The following is a 23,849-nucleotide window of genomic DNA, read 5'->3' as shown; positions in this document are numbered from 1 at the left end:
TTGCGAGAAGTGAGAAGAAAATGGGCAAGCAACAGCACAGTGGGTAGACTCAACTAGAGCAGTGATGGGAGAACCACAGAAAGATCAGAAGGTCCAGGATGATGACAGATCATCCTGGAGAAAATCTATACAATCACTATGAATCACACCAATTTGATGGCATGCAATTCATCATTCAATACATACTTTAAATCATCAGCAGAAATATTTTTGTGCTTTGTTTCATGTACAATTTTAATAATCCAATTTCTTATCAGTTAGTTATGTGTAAAGTGAAAGTGAGTAATGACAGAATGAAAAATAGTAGAAGTATCTTTGGAACCCTCAAACTATGTATCATACACAGGGAATAGTCTTCTTAAGCTTTTCAAAGGCAACACCATTTGTAATTCATTCACTTACTCACTCACTCACTCACTCACTCACTCACTTTCCTTGTTTGCTGCCCAAATCAAAAGATTCTAGGCAGCTGATAATCTCAAATACAAAATGATTTTTAATCTTCAAAACATATGTAAAAATAAAAAGGGCAAAACAGATAAAAGCAAAAGAAATATAAATACCAAGCACCTGAAAACATTGAATTACACAACACAACTTTTCCTGTACTAGCCAAACAGGTAGGTTTTAAGAATTTTTTGAAAGCTTAAGAGAGAGAAAGCTGACTGAATTTTTGCATGTAGTGAGTTACCAGAGTGGATAACTACGGAAAACACTTTCTGGGGTCCTATTAGATGATAGGATGATAGTGATAGGACCTGGAGGAAACTGACAACATTTGATCTGATTAGGTGGATACATAAATACAGAAGATATTACCTCAGATAACCCAGTCTGGAACAATATAAAACCATAGAGGTTATAAACAGCATCTAGAAATGCACCCAGGTTGCAAACAATGCTTCAAAAAGAGGGAGACATCCAAATATATCAGAGCACAATCATGTCCAAGCTACTGATCTTGTCTAAGGTACTGATTTTTGTCCCAACTGTAGTTTCCTAATGTTACACTAGTCCAAGCAGGAGGTGACTAGGACATGAATAACTGGTCCAGAAATGGTTGCAAAAGTTGCGCAATAGTTGTAATTGTGTAAGACCCCTCTGGCCATAGTGTCACCTACTTTTCAGGCAGAAGCTGTGAGGTTATAAGAACTCACAAATTGCAGACTATCTCTAATTGACGGAGTAAAACCCTGTTCAGAGTCAGTAATAAAATTTCCCTGGAATCATTAGGCCCACATTCCCAAGACCTTTGCCTTGGAAGGATTCAACCAATGTCTGTTCCTCCCCATCCAGATCTTTCAAATATTGTATAAGTACTTCCACCTCATCATCTGTTCAGGATGAGCATGAGATATATATACCTGGCTATCATGAATATATTGATAATAACAAATATTGTGCTCATCCATCTTACTTTACCTGTGCATTTTCAATTTGCGATGAGTAAGAAACTTTCACTGAAAGGATTGCCTGACTTTCCACTATATAATATTAACTATTACCGGCCACTTGCATCAAATGAGACCTACAGGTAGTCCTTGACCTTTAACCAACCATTTAACAACTGTTCAAAATTACGAACTGGAAGAAGTATCTTACAACAACTCCTTGAAGTTGTGGCCATTGCAATGTCCCTATAGTCATGGGCTAAAACTTGGGCACTTGGCATGCATTTACAATGGTCACATGAATACTATTTGTGACATTCCCAGTGGCCTTCTGATAAAGCCAAGAGGGAAGCCAGATTTGCTTAACTGCGGCAAAAAAAGGTTTAAAAAAAGATAAACATTTATCTTTTACTGAAAGACCACATTGCTTAATGACAAGTGTGGGTTCCACCTATGATTATAGGTTGATGGTAGATTTGTATTTCTCCATATGTGCATTTGAAACAATATTATCTCATACAAATACTTTATATGCAGTGGGGTTTGTAACCCCAATATCCAGTTTCTATGGTAATCAAAATAGCCAACAATTCTGTTACAAAAAAGCTAGAATTATTTCATTTCCAGTATACTACCGGGAACATAAGAAATTAATCTACCATAGGCCTCTAGAAAGAGTGAGATTTAGGCTAGAAATGCACACATAAAAATAAGTGAAAAATAGCTCAAAATGACACTTAATCTGACAAAAGATTAAAAATTAAGAGCACTACTGCTTTATGCCTTATTTTCCTCAGTTTGTCCAAAGAAGGTACTTATGGTTTAGATAAAACAGCATTAGTTGAAAAGGAATTATAGATTACAGGTATAAGGGCAGTGGAGGTTAAATTATTCTAGCTATTTCAAGATACAGGTCTGCCAATATAATTTAGTCCAAAAACAACAACACCACCAAACAGCAAAAATGTAGTGGATCTGAAATTTCACTTAATGAGACTTTCATCTTAAATAGCGTAAGGATGATCTATGAATGTAAGTTCAGGTTAAAGCTAGTTGCAATAAATCTAAATCAAATCGGGAAATGAAATCAAGAATCACTTTCATGCTTAACTATTAAAGATTCCAATAAAATTAGCCAAAACTAAACAGTTTTATGATCTGCTGGTTCTTCTACAAAAGATGCCTGAATCTATCTAATGCTGAATAGAAATGAATTTTTACTAGCTTGCACCTATCACCAATTAAAATGTCAGCCCACAATGGAATATTTCTATTCTATTTTCTATATATCATATTTCCATTTCATTTATACAAAGCTAAGTTGTCAAAAAATACATCAAAATTAAATTTGCTTATATCGGATCTAGACAAAACAATCATGATTTATATGCTCAAATAAAAGAATTTATGCTCCTGAAAGTTGTACATAAGCCCACACTCTATAGTTTTCAGTTAAAAGTGGTGCAAACCTTTAAGAAGCTGCAGTTTTATCTATCCTCAAAACACATTCATTTTATCTATTATTGAATTCATACTCTGCCTTTCCCCGCTCTTCCCCACTTTTTTTTTTTGCTCTTCCCCAGACTTTATTTTACAATTGAAGTAATGTATAATAATGCTAGGAGTAATGCAACATGGCAGAATGGTTAAAGTGTTGAATGAGAGGCAGGAACAGCCAAATTCTAAACTGCCACCAGCCATGGAATATCCCTGGATGACTATAGAGAAGTTACAATATCTACCTTGGTCACTGTGGAGAAAAGATAGGAGGAGAAAACACTATAGACATTGCCTTGAACTGCTGAATAAAAGGTGCGGTATAAATCTAATACACAAAGGCCTTCAGCACTCTAGCACATAAAACATTATGCAGTATAAATTAGCATATTGGCTATTTGACAGTCAATGTACTTAAAACCAATTAAGTGTTCTGTTTAGTATAATATAATCCCTGAAAGGAATAGGATTTATCGGTAAGATAATGTTGCTATTTTAGCAGTAGAAGGAACTCAAAAATCAAAGTTTCTTTTTCACTGGCATAAGGAAGGAATTAATTTTTTACTTCTTGCCCAAACCAGAAAATCCTGTAGTAATTATAATATAGCTGGATATACAGTATTCAAATACTCATAGGATTACCCATGTGCTAAATTATTATTTTTTTTAAAAAAGGAAGAGAATGAAAATGTCGAACATCAGCCACATACCTCTCAGAATAACCAGAATAGAATTCAAACAGCCTCAAGAAGAAAGCATTAACGATAGTCCATGAATTTTGGAAATAACTTTCTTAAATATACACTATGCTGATAATAGCCAACCTTTAACAAGGTCTTTATTGGTAAGTGATAAACACAAAGAATTTTATTTGTGAAGAGTAGCCATTCAGTAAGAAGTGGTTTCACAGTAATATTAGCCTCCTAAGAATATCTAACAGGATATATGCACATAATACATATCCAGGGAAGAAGAGATTGAACACAACAGCTAACCTGAAATTTAGCTACACAACTGGAACTGCAAAAGTTGTACAGTATTCCATCAGGCATTGTGGCTTGATACTGAGGTAAAGAGTTTCGCTTACAAAATTGGCAAACAATTCCCAAACCTAAAAGAAAAATGTAGTATACAAAAAATAAAATAAAAATAAATGCAAATTTCCAGGTTATAAATGACAAGCTAGCATTTATTAAAAGTACAGCAATGGCTGAGGCATGAACAATCATTTATTCCTACACAAGCTGCCTTTTTAGGAGTAAACAATCAAACAAAACAACTTCTAGTTACGTATACTTTCCTAGATAGAGCAATAACCTGTTTCCCCCAGAATAAGACATCCCCTGATAATAAGCCCAATCGGGCTTTTGAGCACATGACAATAAGGCCAAGCACTTATTTCAGGGTTCAAAAAAAATATATAAGATAGGGTCTTATTTTCAGGGAAACACGGTAGAAAAAAAAACTATAATTAATGAACAAGTTTTTTTGATGACCAAAATCAGTGGGAATGGTATGTGTAGCCTAGACTTTCCAATAAATGTACATTTTTCATTATGTTACATTTTATTAATTTTAAATACAACACACACACACACACACTTTGACTCTGTAGAGCAGAAGTCTTCTAATTTGGCAGCTTAAAGACTTGTGGACTTCAACTCCCATTCTCCAGCCAGCTATGCTATGCTGGCTGGAGAATTCTGGGAGTTGAAGTCCACAAGTCTTAAAGCTGCCAAGTTTGAAGACCTCTGCTGTAGAGTTTAAGAGTTTTTCTATAAACTCAAACTATTTATATGGTTATCTAATCTACATACCTACCTACCAGACTATCCTCTTTTAGGGGGTTAAGGACAGTGGTGGGATTCAGCCGGTTTGCATCGGTTCAGCCGAACCGGTTGTTAAATTACCCACCCACCCCGCTAACAAAGTGGATGCTGGGTGCTGCGCTGCAATGGAGAAACGGGCAAAAAACTGTTTCCCTTTTTAAAACGTAAATTTTAATTCGTTTTTAATTTATTGGGGTGTTTTAAATCTGTCTTCGGCTAAATTGTTTAATTCGATTTTATTCAGTTTCAAATTTTGTATTTATGTTTTTTATCCTGTGGCTGTTCACCGCCCTGAGTCCTTCAGGAGTAGGGCGGTATACAAATCAAATAAAACTAAACTAAACTAAACTAAAGGAGCAGCCGGCGCAAAGGAAGGAAAAAGCAGTTTTCCCTCTTTCTTCTCCCTGCTCCTCCTCCTTCCCTCATGCCGGCCGCTCCGTTGCCCATTTCTCCATTGTAGTGCAGCGCCCAGCATCCACTTTGATAGCGGGGGTATAATTTAACAGCCAGTTCGTCCAAGGTCAGGTTGGCCGTCGTGAACCGGTTGTTAAATTATTTGAATCCCACCACTGGTTAAGGAACACTATATGATTAATGTATAAATTAGCTCTATATTAAAAAGTATGAATTAATTATATAAATCATGCAACTGTATTTTCTAGCAAAGCACACCCTTAAATATTGTACTACCAATATTTCTGGTCAATGTACAATAACATTAAATATCAGAATACTAAAATGCATTCAAACCAAGAGCTGAGTTACCATTAAAAACAGTCTGAAAAATCTGTAGCTGGCTGAAAACATGAGCTCAAATATTAAAACTTCATGTTTTAATTATATTAAATTTTTGATTTAACTCATACGAGTCATATTCCAATAATCTAAATATAATGTGGACATCAAATATCCTCTCAAGAAGAAAACCAGATAGAAGCGACAAGTGAAACAGAAGTTCTCTATTTTGGAACGGTATTTTATCTATTGAGAAAGACACACCACCCCTTTCACTTACTTTGTGATTTTGCATATTTTGATTTGTGTGTGTTCATGCATGTGGTTGAGCAGTATGGCTCCATATGTCCATTAGTTCCTATGCACTGTGTCATGTCAAAAAACCTGCACTGAGTTGTGCAACCAGTACAAGCTGTTAATTTGCCATATTTCTAAAAAAGCAAATAAAAAAGCAATAATTATATTAATTATATCTGATTTAATCTCTTTCAACAAGCATGCAGGAATTTATGTATTGTTTCCCAATGCCACATATTTGCTAAACTTCCTATCAACATACATCCGAGTGTTATTCACACATACTTAATAAAATTGAAACATACAAGGAGGGGGGGAGGGAGCACATCGCATTCACATCCATACCTGCTGCACCTCAGTGCCCAAGTATGTGACACAACAGATTGGCACATATGCATGGCTAATGTAGGTTTAAATTTAAGATACTTAGTTTGTATTGGTATTTTGGGATCTCCCTTTCATGAATAACTGTGAACTACGGTGTTTCCCCGAAAATAAGACCCTGTCTTATATTTTTTGAACCCCGAAATAAGTGCTTGGACTTATTTTCGGGGATGTCTTATTATTTTGGGGCACATGGAGCAAGACGGGGCTCCTCTTGCCATCTTATCTGATTTCCAGCTCTGTCTCCCCAACCCTAACCAGAGGAAATGGCGGGGACCGGCTGCGCATGCGTTTAAGTATTTTTGGGGAGGGCTTATTTTCCGGGGGGGGGGGGGGGGCTTATTTTAGCACATGTGCTTAAAAGCCCAATTGGGCTTATTATCAGGGGATGTCTTATTTTAGGGGAAACAGGGTACTCTAAAACTGAGTTCTTAACAACGGGGTGCAGTGGGCAGCCTTGAAATGAACTATGTTCAGATTTTGAGAAAGGTGGGGGGGAGGAAAGCATTCTAATATGTGAAAAAAATAATAAAGAATGACAGAATTAGCCATAAAGTCCAAGTTATATTTGAAAGCATGAAATTAACTTGTGTAACATCATTTTGAAACTGAATTCTAAATGGTATTTAGAAATTTAAAACTTTGAATATTCTGAGTGCTTATTTTCTTACCTCAAAGAAAGAAGACACCCAGATTTGCTTTTCTCAGCTAGAGAAACTCCAACACCAGTTATGATTGCAACCAAATGGCAACTCCTTTCAGCTTCAGCTTTGTTACTTGAAGAATATATCACTAAGTCTCTTATTTTAGTTTGTTCAGTATTGCTCAGCAAAAACCGTTAAGAGCTCTGGATGCTGCTTAAACAACTTCATGAAGAAACAAAAACCACTCAGAAAAAAAGATGGTTGGATTATATTAAAGTTACTTGATTAGAAGGCCAAGTTCCTCCCCCCTCTAAAATATTTACTTGTGAATGGAGCGGGGGATGTTTCTTTATATTTGCTGCTGAAAATAAATACATGCAGGGAAATACAGATGGCTGCAGTGCAGAACTGCTATAAGATGTGGACGCTTTTGAAGTACAGATTCTGCTTGAAGATAAGCAGTTACTTGTGAAGTGCTGAATGTCTGATGAATTCAACTTTTTTTGTCTAGTTGACTTTCTCCATCCCTTCCCTTTCTTTACCTCCTGTTATATTTTTTCTTTTTGCTATTTCTCCTTGAACAAAGGCAGGAAATGTTTACATGTCTATATGCAGGGAGCAGTGACTCTCCTTTAATACAAAAGAAATTGATAGCCATATGCACATGGAATCAATTTATGTTATAACTGGACACATTTTATATGCAGTTTATTTTAATAAGCAGTAATTAATTACATCACTATAAAATTACTTTTAGCCTGCATAATGGACATATGTATGTATGCATGCCCGCAAATACAAACAAACTTGCATATGGAGATTCACAAGATTTGTTTCAGTTGGAATTAGCAACGTTACACCAACAAGGTGAAAAGGTGGGCACTGGACATTCCTGCTTTTTTAAGATTACTTTCATAATTAAAATGATCAAATAATTTAAAAAAACCACATTATTAAGAATCTTGAAGATGACTTCCCATTTATGTCCCCTTCAGGTATGCTAAATTATACTTCCATTAATCTCAGCTGGTTGGAAGGTACTATACAGGAGAAAGTTGTTTTAAAGAAAAATCCCCAATATTGACGTACTAAAATACATTCCAATATTAGGGCTATCAAAGATTACATTGCTTATAGATAGCAAACAAAAGAAATTAATTCTATTAAATGGATATAACTATAGGATTATTTGGAAAGGACGTTTAAAAGATATCTCTGAAACCTTCCGTATAGATAACAGACAAAAGAATGCTTCAGAGCAATAACAGGAAACAATTACTCATAATAGTCAATGTAAGATCATTATCTTTGGGCCTACGAATGGGGAGATCTAGGTTTTAGTCCATTCTCAGCATCAAAGCTCTATGAATGACTTTGGCCAGTCATTTAGGCTCAGCCCAACTTACTTTTCAGGGTTATTGTTGTGAGGAGAAATACTATCTCAAGCTTCTGAATAAAAGGTAAGAGTTGAGTAACAGGAATCTAATTAAGAAAGCCTAGGGCTTGCTTTGCTTCATTCTTCTCTAAACACTACCCTGTCTGTTTTACAACTTAAGTTGCCAAGACTCTATTTAATTTAATCTGTTTATAAAAATCAATTCATTTTCCTTTAAGATTAGCTTCTTTTCTGAACATGGTTTTTGGTTAATAAAAAATTTAGCTAAGGGCATCTATAATGTAACTGCATGACTGTGACAGTCTAATACAGTGATGGCGAACCTTGTTGGCACCGAGTGCCAAAAAGGTTGCACGGAAACATTAGGTGCGCTTGTTGGGGCAGCGCTCTGGAAAAGGTGAACTTCTGGATTCTAGCGCGCACGCACACCCGACGATCAGCTGGCCGGTGCACATGTGCAGGCCAGTTTTTGGCACTGCCGCACGCGTGAAGGGATTGCACTCTGGAAAAGCCTAACTTCCAGGTTCTAGCACGCATGCACATCCAACGATCAGTTGGCCGGTGCGCATGCGTACACTGGTTTTCAACACTGCCGCACACGGGAAGGACAGCTGATCATTGCGTGCACATGCGCGCCAGAAACCCGGAAGACAAACAGCCAAGGCATTGCGTGCCACTTTGGGCATGCGTATTATAGGTTTCCCATCACAGGTCTAATAAAAGCCTTCACTGGCAGCCGATACATCAAAATACACTGTTGATTTATAAAGAGTACCTTAAAAGGTGGGAGGTCTGATTATTTTTAACGAAGTAAAATCTTACAATGGTAAGGAATAGTATTTAATAAATTAAAAACTGATAAATCTGCATTTCCAGATATTCTTCGGATCCATTGTGTGGTTGAAATTTCTGCATTCACTGTGTAATGCAATTCAACCTATCAATACACTGGGAAACTTTTCTGAAGGGGGAAGTATAGGTATATAAAAGATGATTCTTGTCTGTGGTCTTTCATGATGTATAAACCCAACTGACTATAGTTTAATTGACAAAGCAGAACATAACTTGGCATAGCCTTCCTCGATTTTGTAAAAGTATTGATTCATGCTGGCTGGGGATGTAGTTCAAAACATCTAGGGTGAAACAGGTTGGGAATGACTGGCTTTGCATGTTATGAGAATACAGCCGAGGAATGAAGGGTCATTCTTTCAAAGTGCTTTTGAATCAATCTTTTCTACCTCTGGGATACAGGAGTAAAATTTTATATCTTAAGATCTGCAAAGCAAAATGAAAACCATCCCTTTTTTTGCAAATGTGGATGATGGAAGAATGATGGAATTTAGTCACCACAGAATGGAAACAACTGGACAGTAGAATCTTGGGATTTATTCATCATCATAACTTCTTTATCGTACTGAGTTCTGCATCTGTGCTGAAAAGACACTTGGGGACTAAAGAATGGAGATTTTTAATGGGAAGTAGGAACTTCATCGTTTATTTCCTAAATAGTATTACTCTCTTTTCAACCTTTTACAACTGCCACCTGATTGGAGCATTTGATTTTTTTTTTTTTTCCTGAGAACAGCTTAGGATACTTAAATTTTTTTTTCATTGTGTTGCTCGGAATGAAAATTCAAAGGACTTCCCATTAAACCTAGCTGTTCTCTGCAAGATCATTGGCTTTCAAAACACCATTTTGTACATGTATATGTATACACAGTGAAAATAAACCAATTCCCTTTCTCATGTTCTGCATTTTTTGTTGAGCAAGGGATACAAGATAAGACTTGGGATTTTTGCAGGAAAAAGTACTGCTGTTAGCTCTTTTGATGATTCTGAAGCTACCCTTTCTTTAGTCTTTGTATAGCCTAGACCCGTGGTGCCGAACCTATGGTATGCGTGCCATAGGTGACACGCAACATCCTCTCTGTGGGCACGTGAGCCGTCGCCCCAGTTCAGCTCCACTGCACATGCACACTCGCCTCTCGCCAGCCAGCTGGTAGTTGGGTCTGTGCCGCGCATGCACGGGTTGTGTGAGGGCCCCCCGCACGCACCTATGTGCGGGGGCCGGGGTGCATGAGCAAGGGCCGTGCGCACGCTTTGGGCACTTGGTCCGGAAAAGGTTAGCCATCACTGGTCTAGACTTCTAAGTTGTTCATCTCCACAGTTCACCTTCCAAATTAGAAGATTACAGGTAGTCCTTGATTTACAACTGTTTGTTTAGTGACTGTTTAGAGTTACAGTAGCTTTGAAAAGGTAACTTATGACCTTGATGACTTATGAAGATGTTTTGTAAAGATGATTTTTCACACTTATGACCGTAGCAGAATCCCCATGGTCACACGATTAATCTTTAGATGTTTGGAAACTGGTTCATATTTATCATGGTAGCAGTGTCCTGGGGTCATGTGATCAGCTTTTGCAAAATTCTGAAAGCAAAGTCAATGGGGAAGCCAGATTTACATAACAACCATGTTTCTAACTTAACAACTGGAATGATTCACTTAACAACTGTAGCAAGAAAGGTTGTAAAATGGGGCAAAAATGTCTCACTTAGCAATATAAATTGGGGGCTAAATTGTGGTTTAAGTAGAGGACTATCTGTACTAACCGTTAACCAAACCTTAAAACCTAATTCAGTATTGAAATCTCCAGATTGTTGAGAAACTATCAATAGTTAATTTGACCATCCCTGCTTTAGGATCACCAATGTTGATCCAGTTTGCAAGATCATGTATTTACTAATTCAGATCTATGAGAACTTTGAAATTCTTCTCAAGATCAGCAACAAACTGATTACGCAGCCAACAATTTGTTTTAACATGGACTATAATGAGTGTTCTACACTGATTTTTTCAAGCTGAGTTTTAAAGAAAGAAATCAGTTCTTTTCTATCAGGTTTAGTTTTCTTGTGACCCCATCATTATTCTGTTCAATTAGAGTGTTAACTATATTTATATGAATCATTGAACAACATCTAGTTATTATTATACTCTAACATAAATAATCTCAAGACAAAGGCAGACAACTTGCTGAGAAGTTTGGGCATGTCTAGACATGAGCCCAGTCTCTCAAACAGAGAGCAATTTCTTATCAGAAACTGGTACCAGAGCTCAGTGAAACAACTTAAATGTTTGTCTTCTGTAGTCAAATTAAACATGATACAAATCATGTAATACTTTCTGCTATGTGTAGTCAGTTATTATATAAATCTCAGAAATGAAACCTTCATCACTCATCCAAAAAACTGCCAAAACCTATGAATTTTGGTTATAAAGTGGACGACCAAGCTAAAAACTGGATGCCAGACTGTTGCTGGGTTACAAGCGTTAGATTTCTAGCAGGATAGTTAAAGAGTTCATGCCATAGGCCATGTGCCATTCCTGTTGTTTGGATGGAGCCCAAAAGACTATCAGACTGTTATTTTAAGTGCAATGATGATGAATTGAATTAATTATTCTCCCCAATAAAAAGGTTTTGTGAAGATGATTGGTTATGGAAGTTCTTGGCTATGAATACAATATGTGCAGGTGACTTCTCAAAAGTTAATTCGAACGCTATCTTTTCACAGAAATAAATTACCATATGTATTGTTAGCCCATATTGCTAACATTTAAGAATTGTAGAACATGAAACTACTTTTGAAAAGATCGTCTAAAAAATACAAATGAAATAAATGTGGAGATATGATGGTCACTTGGCCTACACCTGCATACAAAAAGCATTGTCATTTTGTTGTGAATGGGACAGTACGAACACACACAAAAATACTGCATTCACAAATGGCCAAAATGTACTTCGCTTGCTTGTTCCAGCAAAAAAAAATATGATAAAAAGTCCATTTGTTGACCCTGAAAAGGTTTTCCTTCCTCTTTTGCACATTGAACTTTGACTTATGAAAAACATTGTTACTGTATAAAACAGGAAGTGGTTTCATGTCTTTGAGGATAAAACAGGAACTGGTTTCATGTCTTTGAGGATCAAATTTCCCAGGATTTCTGATGCTAAATTAAAAAAACATTTCTATAGATCCAGAGATAAGAAAACTGATACTAGGATGTTAAAAATGATGAAAAGTTAAGCGAAACTGAAAAATCTGCCTGGCAATCATTCAAAAACAGTATAAAAATCTTCTGGAAATCGTAAGATAGGAAACTGTCCTGAAACAGTGACCTCTTAAAAGTTGTACCAAGCCATGGGATGGGACACGTCATTGAAAATTCATGTCTTCGACTTTTTCCCAGTCTTCAGAGTATTCAGTGATGAACACATTGAACAATTTCATTGGAACATTTCAAAAATAGGAAAGTGGTACCAAGGCAAGTGGAGTCCATATTTGGCTGACTAATGCTGGACCCTTAGGAGAGATATTCCTGAAGTGAAATTCCTGACGTGAAATTCAGCAGAAAACCGAACACTGCTTTTTTTTAAAAGGCCAATCTCTGTGCTTTTAACTGAGTTGTGAATATAGGTTATTACCAAACTAAGTGGTGTATTGCTCAGAAACATTGCCTAATAGAGAATCTTGAAAACATTCAAATTCAGCACAAAAGATATTTCAAGATTAATCACTTTCAGTTTGTGGAACACATTTTTTTTTGCTCCGGTATTATAAATTTTGATGTATTTATTTATTTATTTGTTTGTTTGTTTGTCCAATTTATATGCCACCCTTCTCCATAGACTCAGGGCAACTTACAATGCATTATAGCAATAGCCCATAAATATACTTTTATGTATATACCTGCTTATTAGGGCTTTCGCACCCGCCCAAACAGTGTTGTTCTATACAAAGCTGGCTTATTGCCCCCACAATCCGGGTCCTCAATTTACCTACCTCGAAAGGATGGAAGGCTGAGTCAACCTTGAGCCTGGTGAGATTTGAACTCGCACTAATTGCAGGCAACTGGCAGCTAAGTGCTAGCACTTAACATCACTTAGTCTGCTGCACCATCGAGTCCTTGTGTTCAACCTTTTCCAATACTTTTCACGTTGTATAGGGCTTCCCTAAAATCTTGTTCACTTTAAGAAACTTATCACTAGTTCTTGTGTACAAATGATCATTAAATACAGCCTCACTTGTCTTCTCCTCTCCCCCTCCCATGGGCTAGGGTGACTGAGAGGCCTTGAAACCCAAAGTATAAACAAACAAACTAATAAATAAGCAAACATTTTCCTTGATTCAAACCTCAAAACCAGGTATAGAGCTCAACCTGATAGTGGTTGCACTCAGATATAAGCCATTTTAGTGGCAATGGTATAGGTCAATAAGTCTTTAAAGCATTCCTAGACTAGACACTGCATAAAACCTTTTCTGCCTATCTGAAAGTCTATCACTAGGGACTTGGGTTATTATATCTATAAAATAATCCAATTACAAGAACCTTAGGAATGTTCTCGTATCCCAACTGAGTTACCGAGCAATCCGATTTCCTGTTATGTGAATGACAGAATCTGACATCACAGAAATGGCTTAAGTCCTGAAAACAGGTTAATTATCTAGCTGAACTTCATATGAAAAGGAAGCATTTTCTTTCTTGCTGCACATAGTGATCTTTCGTTTAGAGCTTTCTGTACTATTTTCTCATGTTGATAACTCAAAGTTTACTATTTCTTCTAAAAATCTACTTCATATACATATTTCAATTACTTACAGAGTCAGGACTTTTTCAACATATAGTGAAGTGAGTTCATGAATTCATTCTCATCAGTAAGACTAAAGACTGCAGTAGCACTTATCAGTTGTACTTTTTGTTCTTAGGGGAAAATCTTCAAACTATTAGTTAATAACTTGTTCAAATTGCAAGATTGAAGTGACTGGGTTCATTATCTTCAGTAAGTAGTATAGCATTAAAACAGAAGAAGCAAGGTTCTGAGAGAGCAAATTCAAAAAATCTTGTAACATGCAGTTCCAAACATATGCTGGATCTTAATTTAGAACTGTTGATGAAATGTGATTCAGAAACTGAAGATAAGATTGTTTGATTAAATGTATCCAGACTTGAAACAGTAGCAGAGTAACAGAAATGGGAAATGTATAAATGTCATGAACAATTTTCAACAGAAGACCATTAAATTTATTCCAAATATTATATTCAAAAAAAAGTGATACAAGATGTTTTATTGTTGGTATATTATTTCAGACTTTATTTCTAAAATGAATTATTCTTTAAACACTGCTGAAAATGTAATGAGGTCTATCACTTTTTTTTACATTTCATGGCAATGCTGTAAAGCTTAATAATTTTTGGAAATGATCAATATTAGAATTAAACAAATAAAGTACCATTTCAAAGTATATTTTGTTAAATTTTACTGAACTATATATTCTTTCAAGTATACCGAATATTTATATATGTTAACTTCTGAAAGGATATTCATATGCTCATTAATGAAAATGGCTGCTTATTTCCATCTTGAAAGAATGGTGAACTAAGTTGGGGTAGTATGTTTCATTTGAGAATAGTGTTGTATCTTAAAATATAAATATGATGTAGAATTCAGTTCTAACTGAAAACCATTCCTGGACCACAATTTATCACAATGGTTTGTGTACTTTATCCAACATTTGGCTTTCCTATAGTTTGTTTAGGATGATAGTCCTATAGTTCCTATTACTATTTCAATTTATACTGGTTAACCATGTATTTTTTGTTATAGTTTAATAGTGATTTTTTATTTTTTTAATACATTATTATACATTCAGTAGTTAATAACTTATTGGGAAGCTGTATTCTCCATAGCATTTTATTTTATACTTATTTATATATTCTTTTATAACTTTTCTCTTGCAATTTTATTTCTGTTCGTTTTCTCTAAAATGTTTAATTTTTGAAAAAACAAAACCTTTGACTATCAAATTTCAGATTACTTACCTCAAGGTGATGCTTCTAGTGGCAATCCCATTTAGTCATCAACTTCTGAACTGCATGCACTTAAGAATGGACTCCCCATAATTTACACTTTATCAAGACATCATTCTGTGACAATACAGTTTTCCTCCCAAAGGTAAACTCTATATGTTCCACTTTAGGGCTAAACTTCTCTCTTCCAATTGCTCTTTATATAGACTACACTATGCTGCTTTGCCTCTTGCAAACAGGTAGTCCTCGACTTATGAAAATAATTGAGCCCAACATTTCTGTTGCTAAGCAAGACTGATGGGGTTTTAATTTTTAACTTGTTAGTCTTAATTGCACTTTTAACTGTTAAATTATGAGATTTGGATTTAATTTCTTTTTAACTTTTTCATTAGATGTTTTTTACTGTTGTGAGTTCGGCTGGAGATAGGGCGGCATATAAATCTAAATAATAATAATAATAATAATAATAATAATAATAATAATAATAATAATAATAATAATAATAATAATAATAATAGTTTTGCCCCATTTTACAACTTTTTTTTTTACCACAGTTGTTAAGTGAATCATAAATACATGCTAGTTGCCAAGTGTCCAATTTTTTATCAGGTGACTACAGATGCTGAAACAGTTGTAAGCGTGAAAAATAAAGTCATAAGTCACTTTTTTCAGTGCCATTCTAACTTTGGATTGTCAATAAAGGAATGGCTGTAAGTTGAGGACTACCTGTAGTTTATCTATATCATAAACTACTGCTCAAAAGCTCTCTTGCTGACCTAATACTATTTTCAAGTATTCAGCTAAAGTCCCAGCACAGGATATTCGTATTCTTGCTTCTCTACAATAATAATCTGTAGAAGAAACGACAAATGTTGTAAAAAATTATAAAAGGCAACCAAGCTAAAGGAAAAGCAAAGGGGCTAAGTACAGAAATATATTCATATATCAATTTCTCCACTGCATACTGAGCGACTATTTTGACCTAGTCTACACCCTGCACTAATTACAGCTTCATGCACTGTGTGAGCTAGCACGGTTTTTAGAAGTGGTGAATACATTTTAATTATTGTAGTTTCTGAGAGTCTTGATAGTATTTGCTTTTGCAAATCAACAAAGAATAGGAATTTTAAAAGAACTTGTGATCACTAAAGGAAAAAAATAAGTTTTTATTATGGAGGTTTGGTAAGATGACTAACGGCTGCAATATAAAATTAGCATTCACAATTTATAAAAACTGCAAAACCTGTTTTTTAACATGATTATTTATCTCCCTGATTGTGAGTAAAGATGAACGCATAGGAACTTACTCACATGCTGTTACATGTTAAGAGATTACCAAGCAGTTAGTTTTTTCCCCTCTGAATTTTAGGGAACCTGGCTGAAATTGTTTGCTTTTTATATAATTGCCTGATATGTTTTCTATTTTTCAGAATGTACTGCATGTGTGTTTATGTGCTCCAAAGCAGATGAGCTTCTTTGACTTGGAATGTCAGCCCGTGTTATGTATTATAACAATAAAAAAAAATAACTTTCAACTAAGGAACAGTACATTTAAATATTATAGGCCATTAAATAGTTGATTATCAAATTACCATTGTTTATAAAAATTAAGTTTCATCTTAACTCTCTTGTAGGATTTTATGAGGATAAAAGAGTTCAAGGGGTAGAAACACTTTGCTATAAATTTTGTGGATGAAGAACTAGATGAGTAAGTAAATATATTTGACACATTGCAAATATCAGACAAAGTCTGTTTAACTTTCAAGATGCAGGCGCATGATAGCTTTAAACAACTTTATGTTCAAATAAATACACTAATGTTAACCGATATGGAGCAAAACATTTTCCCTCATGAAAGGGGCTTTATTGAAACTTCATGTTTACTCAGACGCAATATTCTGTCTTATGCATAAAAAAAGATCAGCAGTGGTAGAAAAATCAGAGAAACAAAAACTGAGTGGTTTAAAAAGGGTAATGTGTAAATAAATCTTACGTAATATTGTAAATCAAGTTTTCAATCTTGAGACAGGAGTATGTATATACATCAAGCTATTTCTTTTCAGGGCAAGCAACATTATATAGACAGAGTTAAGAAGTACTAAGCCAAAGAAATTAGAGGCATGAAATCAGAAAAGATAATCTAACTAAATATAGTTTAAACCAGCATATTCAATATACTTCTCCATATCTTTTATCACATCCATACAAATTCACATTCTTTAAATTTCTCTTGTTTTCAAGTATCCATTAATTTCACCCAATCACAACTTCTTTGGCATTCCTCTCCACCTTATTTACTTTTCCTTCATCTATGTATTTATTCTTATTCTGTCTAACCAATTCAACATTTCTTTTGTAATGATCAGCATTCAATCATTCTTGATCCTAATTCTTTTTTCACCAGGCACAGTTCTTAAAAGTAGTTCATTCCCATTCCATTCTACTAACTTTTATCTCTTCCTTGATATAATCAATTCTCCCCTTGCATATAAAAAAATGACAAAACCATACTCTTTCTTAAAGAAAGCACTTCCTTCTTTCAGCAAACATATATTTCTTACAAGTCTCTCTCCACCTACTACCAAGATTTGCCCATCAATATTAAAAACTGTAATACACAAATTAATTTTCTTGCTCAATTTTTGTTGATGTATAACTTGTGATTTAGTCACTATATTCCCCTTGTGAAACAATTACCTCAATATACATTTTTATAAAATATGATCATATGATTATAAAAATGAATGTTACCTACAGTGCAGTTCAAAAGTATTCAGACCCCCTTTACTCAGTACCACATAATGACAAAGTGAGACAGAATTTTAGAAATGTCTGTAAATTTATTAAAAAGAAAAAAACCTGAAATATCACATTAGCATAAGTATTCAGACCCTTTGCAACAACACTCGAAATTTTGCTCAGGTGCCTCCCAGTTCTCTTGACCGTTGCTGACATGTTTCTACACCTTGATTGAAGTCTACCTGTGGCAAATCAAATTGATTGGACATGATTTGGAATGGCACACACTTCTCTATAGAAGGCCTCAAAGCTGACAATGCGTACTTTAGCAGAGCAAAAGCCATGAGGTCAAAGGAACTTCCTGCAGAGCTCAAGAGACAGGAATATTGCAAGGCACAAATCTGGGGAAGGCTACAATAAAATTTCTACTGCACTTAAGGTTTCTAAGAGCACAGTGCCCTCCATAATTCTCAAATGGAAGAAGTTTGGCACAACCAGGACTCATCCAAGAGCTGGTTGCCTGGTCAAACTGAGCAATTGGGGGACACGGGCCTTAGTAAGAGAGGTGACTAAGAAGCCGATTGTCACTTTGATTGAGTTCCAGAGATCCTGTGTGGAGATGTGACAGCCCTCCACTGATCTGGGCTTTATGGCATAGTGGCTAGGCAGAAGTCTTTTCTCAGCGCAAAACACATGAAAACCCGTTTGGAGTTTGCAAAAAAGGCACCTAAAGGACTCTCAGACTGTGACTTGAACCCTATTGGACATCTCTGGAAGGGCTTGAAAATGGATGTCCACTTGCCATCCAACCTGACTGAGCTTAAGAGGATTTGCAAGTAAGAATGGCAGAAAATCCCTCAATCCAGGTGTATAAAGCTTGTCGCGTCATACTCAAAAAGACTCGAGGCTGTAATTGCTGCCAAAGGTACTGAGTGAAGAGTCTGAACGCTTATGCCAATGTGATTTTTTTTTCTTTTTAATAAATTTACAGACATTTCTAAACTTCTGTTTTCATTTTCTCATTATGGGGTACTGAATGTAGATTAATGAGAAAAAAATGAATTTCAACAACTGTAGAATCAGGCTGCAGCATAACAAAACTGACAAAAATGAAGGGGGTCTGAATACTTTTTAAATACACTGTACTCATTGGAGTATATCAAATATATTTGAATATTCTTTCAGATTTTTCTATGGTACAAATTCCTTTGCTCAAAATCAAGTCAGTTTTATTGCTTCACACTTGCCATCTACTCTTCCTTGCCCCTCAGAAAGCAAGACAGATTTGTGCAAACATCAAAAGAGCAGCAAAGAAAATAAGAAATATCAATAAGAGAAAGCAAGCAGGTAAGCTAGAAGAAGCAGCCAAAAACGATAATTATGACCTACCTAGCAGTTTATGTAATAGTCATTTCCCGTTTATGGTTCATGAGCTGTTTGAAGCATAAAACTGTGAAGGTGCCAGGGAACCAGAAAAACTATTACATTATCTTTTCCTAATAGCCTGAAGTTATTGTCAGAAGAGCAGGAATTATACACATTCTTTTAGAATTATGAATAAAATGTTTCAGAAGAATAGTAGACTTTTACCCTTCTCAAATGATATCAGTATCACAACATGAAAGGAATATTATTGTATTTATAATTATATTTTTAAAAATAAGATAATTCTTCCTTAAAGGAACATTGCCATTTATAGAAGAATATATACTGCTCTTCTTTACAGAACATTTTCTGAATTTTTTATCAACTCTTTTGTTCAACTTTATAAAAGTCATCTGTTCCTTTCCTGATTAAAAATTTCAGTTTTGGAAAGAACACCTTCTGGTTCCACAAATTTGCCTTTTGGATCCCCAAAAGTGTTGTATACTTATTTGAAAGATAATGAATTCTGAATTTCATATATATGATCTATTTTAGCTAAAAGATAAAGATCTGTCCAGATCCTTATCTAACCAGATCTAACTCCAATCAGTATTAGACAAGATCAAATACCATCTAAATTCTAATAAATCATAATTTAACTCTATATTTGATATTTTCTAATTTATCTAAGCATACATTTAATTATAAATCAATTTAATATACCAACATGATGATTTTAGGATCAAATCAAATTATGCAAAATATTATTACCATATTTTTTGTTTAAACAAAACTTTTTGTTTAAAAATCTATTTTTGTTTCTATTATTTTTCAACGTCTTTTCCAAAACAGTGAGAAAAAAATGTTCACATCAACATTTCCCCAAATTTTTATTGGTATTAATATTTGTTTTACAAGGTTCATGAATGCTTCAGCATGTAAATAATAAAATTATATATATTTCATTCCAAGTTAGACCAGTAACCCATCAGCTTGCCAACAAATTATTCAAAACTATGTTCTCAAATCTATAATGCCTTTTTTATTCACATGTATAACTTATGCATTCAAAGTATTATGTAAAATATGTTTCCTGAATTATGAAAATATATTTAAGCAGACATGCATACTCACTATATTGCCCACAGTTGCTAAAGACTTGCCATACTAAAACATAGAGTATATGATTTATGAAGTACTATCATATTCCATAGCTTTTGGAGGAGCTACAAAATTCAAATAATGAATAAAATAAAAATGTTTCAGTATCATTTCCACATTTCTTTTTTTTTTCCTCCATCCCAAAGTTTATCCATTTTAACATTGGAAAGATTTATAGTCAGGCAAACTTTTACCAGGAGTTCTAGTCTATCTTTGGGGTAGAAGCACTCAAAGGATGCTTACTGTAAAAGTACTACAATATGGTACGTTTCTAAAAAAATCAACAAATTAAATTGTTAAATGTAACCACTAAACGATTTAAACAAAACTTGACTAATAAAAATGTCCTAAAAACCAAAAGGAAAAGGAGCTGAGCACAATTTTTAAGGGAATTCATTCAGTATAGTATCCAATATTAATACCTAGAAAAGTAAGGTTGCCTATATTGCTTTTTCTCAAAGATTCCTAGATTTTGTCCTGGACTTTCAAAACTGTTCATAGGAAGGATACTTAGTAAGTTTAACTTCACTGATAAAATAGGATGAAGTAACCAAACATATACCTGCCAATTTTTTTTCCTGTCTACTCAAATCTTGCCTTAAATAAAACATTTAGCCCTAACATTAACCAATATTTTTGGTGCCATTTTGGCTTCACTATAATCAATTCAGATAAAAATACCTGGCCAATTGAATTCCTGGTATAATAAATTTAAGTTCTTTATATTATTTCAATTTTTTAAAAGAACAGCATTATCTTTTAAATCAGGGGTGTCAAACTCGTGCCGTCACAGCGGCATGTGATGTATCGTGACTTTTTTCCCCTTCGCTAAACCGGGCGTGGTCATGGCCAGCACGATGCACGGCCCACGGGTTTGACAGCCCTGTTTTAAATAGATAATTAAATTTAAAATAAATCTCTGCAATTTCATTTACATGTATTTGTTACTATAGTAACTTTAGATGTTCATTTTAAAAATAAACCACCCTCCAACCAATCTCTGTTCTCATGATCGCTGCTGTGTCCCTGTCGTCATTTGATTATGATCCTGGCACTAGGTACTCGGCTTGCAATTACAGGTAGTTCTCAATTTATGACCACAATTGAATCCAACATTTTTGTTGCTAAGTGAATCATTTGTTAAGTGAATGTTTCCCCATTTTACTACCTTTCTTGCCACAGTGATTAAGTGAATCACTGCAGTTGTTAAATTAGTTGCAAGGTTGTTAGCTAAATCTGGCTTCCCCATTGACTTTGCTTGCAAGAAAGTAGCAAAAGGTGATCATATGATCTCAGGACACTGCATCCATCTTAAATGAATCAGTTGCCAAGTATCCAGTTTTTGATCACATGACCATGGAGATGTTGCAACTGACGGACATGTGAAAAACGGTCACAAGGTAACTTTTTTCATTGCCTTTGTAACTTTGAACGATCACTAAATGAACCGTTGTAAGTCGAGGACTACTTGTATGATGTTGCCGCATCCCATAGTCACATGACTGCCATTTGCACCCTTTTTTTTTTTTTTTTAAATTTGATTTAGATGCCGCCCTTCTCCGGAGACTCAGGGCAGCTTACAATACGTTAAGCAATAGCCTTCATACTTTTGTATATTTATACAAAGTCAGCTTATTGCCCCCACAAACTGGGTCCTCATTTCACCTACCTTAGAAAGGATGGAAGGCTGAGTCAACCTTGAGCCTTGGAGAGATTCAAACCAGCAGAAAATTGCAGGCAGCTGTGTTAATAACAGGGTGCGTAGACCACTGTACTATCAAGGCTTCTTTGTCTGCTTCTTACAAGTAAGTCTGATCGGAGATTGCAAATGGAATGTCTTTGCTTAATGACCCATGATTGAATGTCACTACATGACATTGCGCCTACAACTACATCACTTAGTAATGGAAATTCTGGTCCAAATTGCCAATGTTAAATGAGGACTACCCGTAAGTAATTATTCTCCTTTTCAAATTCTTAAACTAGAGTTGATACCCTCATTTATTCAGTGAACAATAACTACGACAAAGGGGAAAAAAGGAAGTTCTAGATCCCTCAAAAACTAGAATCAGCCAACTATCAAAATGCACATTTCTAAATTGGATGGCCTAATAATATGTCTCATTTTACACTTCTCTTTGCGGACTGATGCTTATAAAGTTGGTCCTTGAGACCATACTAAATCTTTGGTCATTTCTCAGAAAAATTAAATTAAAACTCAACTCCTTTTGGCATTTCAGTATGGCTTCACAGAAAAACAGAGAAATACCTTATTTGGTCTACAACTCTACGGTGTCATTGAGAAAATGGTCAATGATATGTAGTGTGTACAATCCCACTGGCTAAAAAGCAGTGCTGCCCTTACTTCTCATACATTCCTGTATAACCATGTCAAATGCAGAATGAAGTATGCTTTAGTTTGCAAACATCTGAGCATTTTTCTCACATGGCAATCATAATACAAGAAAACCTGATAGTCCAAAAAGAATAAACAATCTAGAACAGTGGTTTGGAAAGCTATTCTTAAAGCTAACAAGAATGAAACTGAACAAGACCAAAGTGAGTTGGAACTCAAGCAATTACTTCAAAAAAAGTAATTTGTAAAAATGTATTTATTAACAAATATTAAGTAGGAACAAATATCGTATCAGTTCTAATTTTTCTTACTACATAAATATCAAATATTTGTGCATCTATTTAATACAACTTTTATAAAAGCAAAAGGCAAAATCAGCATTTTTATAGCTTACTGTATTTAGGAGAAATTTCAACTAATTTTCAAGATAAAGCCCAAAATTTTGAAACAATCATATAGCCCTGTAATGGCACTCTGTTATTCTATTACTGAAAACCTCTCAATATTTAAACATTTTTTAACAATGTTTTTAACTGTAACTAATGATATGTTGAGTTTTAAATCAAACACCTATGCAATTAACATTTTTATATAAAATTTCAGCTCATATTAAAACTTATGCAAAATACTACGTAAATCTAAGTGTACTAAGATTTTATCCTACATCCTACATAAAGATAATTTAAGTTTAGCCTAAAAAGCCACTGATTTATTAAATGATTCTAAACTAAATTATTTGAAGCTAACAGATTTTCATGTATAGAGAGATAAAAGAATAATATAAGTATCTCCACAAAATATTATTAATACACTATAATCACTTGTTTCGTTGGGGCATGTCAGAAGCATATAAAATCAACTACATGCCTAAATATAACTGCAATGGGAATTCATGACTTTCTCTTACAGTAAGATCCAACAGTTGCTTACAGTGAAATATAGAAATTTTACTCATTAGAATTGCTTCTGAGAATAAGCAACAATAAAGGAAAGTAAGCCTACTACATTTCACTATAAGACATACAACCCTACTGCACTGCAATGGTAAAATATATTATCCACTGAAGTCAAAAAGCACCAGAAAAAAGTTACTATAACAGTGCTTAATGACAACCGAATGCAATGATTTATCATCTTTCCATTTTACAGATACTGAAATCATTTATCCCACTACCACTAAACTATTTTATGT

The 23,849-nt window shown here is 34.7% G+C and overlaps 1 protein-coding gene across 27 annotated transcripts in view; it reads right to left on the bottom strand.

Moving 5' to 3' along the window:
• ZMYM2 (zinc finger MYM-type containing 2) overlaps positions 1 to 23,849 on the bottom strand; it is an 81,655-nt gene that overhangs the window by 31,918 nt on the left and 25,888 nt on the right. For 16 of the 27 annotated variants that reach the window (XM_087894673.1, XM_087894666.1, XM_034409959.3 and 13 more), the window contains 2 exons: positions 5,733 to 5,883; positions 3,884 to 3,999 (listed from right to left, as the gene is read on the bottom strand). The exons of the other annotated variants lie outside the window; for them this stretch is intronic. In XM_087894673.1, coding sequence (XP_087750799.1) covers positions 3,884 to 3,999; positions 5,733 to 5,883 — 267 coding nt within the window. The remainder of the gene's footprint in view (positions 1 to 3,883; positions 4,000 to 5,732; positions 5,884 to 23,849) is intronic. 27 annotated transcript variants of the gene reach the window in all.

Source organism: Pantherophis guttatus, chromosome 5 (genome assembly GCF_059756535.1).
Source record: "Pantherophis guttatus breed Tessera chromosome 5, ASM5975653v1, whole genome shotgun sequence".
NCBI lineage: Eukaryota > Metazoa > Chordata > Lepidosauria > Squamata > Colubridae > Pantherophis > Pantherophis guttatus.
Note: the sequence above shows the minus strand (reverse complement) of the source record. Positions and strands in the feature narration are given on the sequence as shown.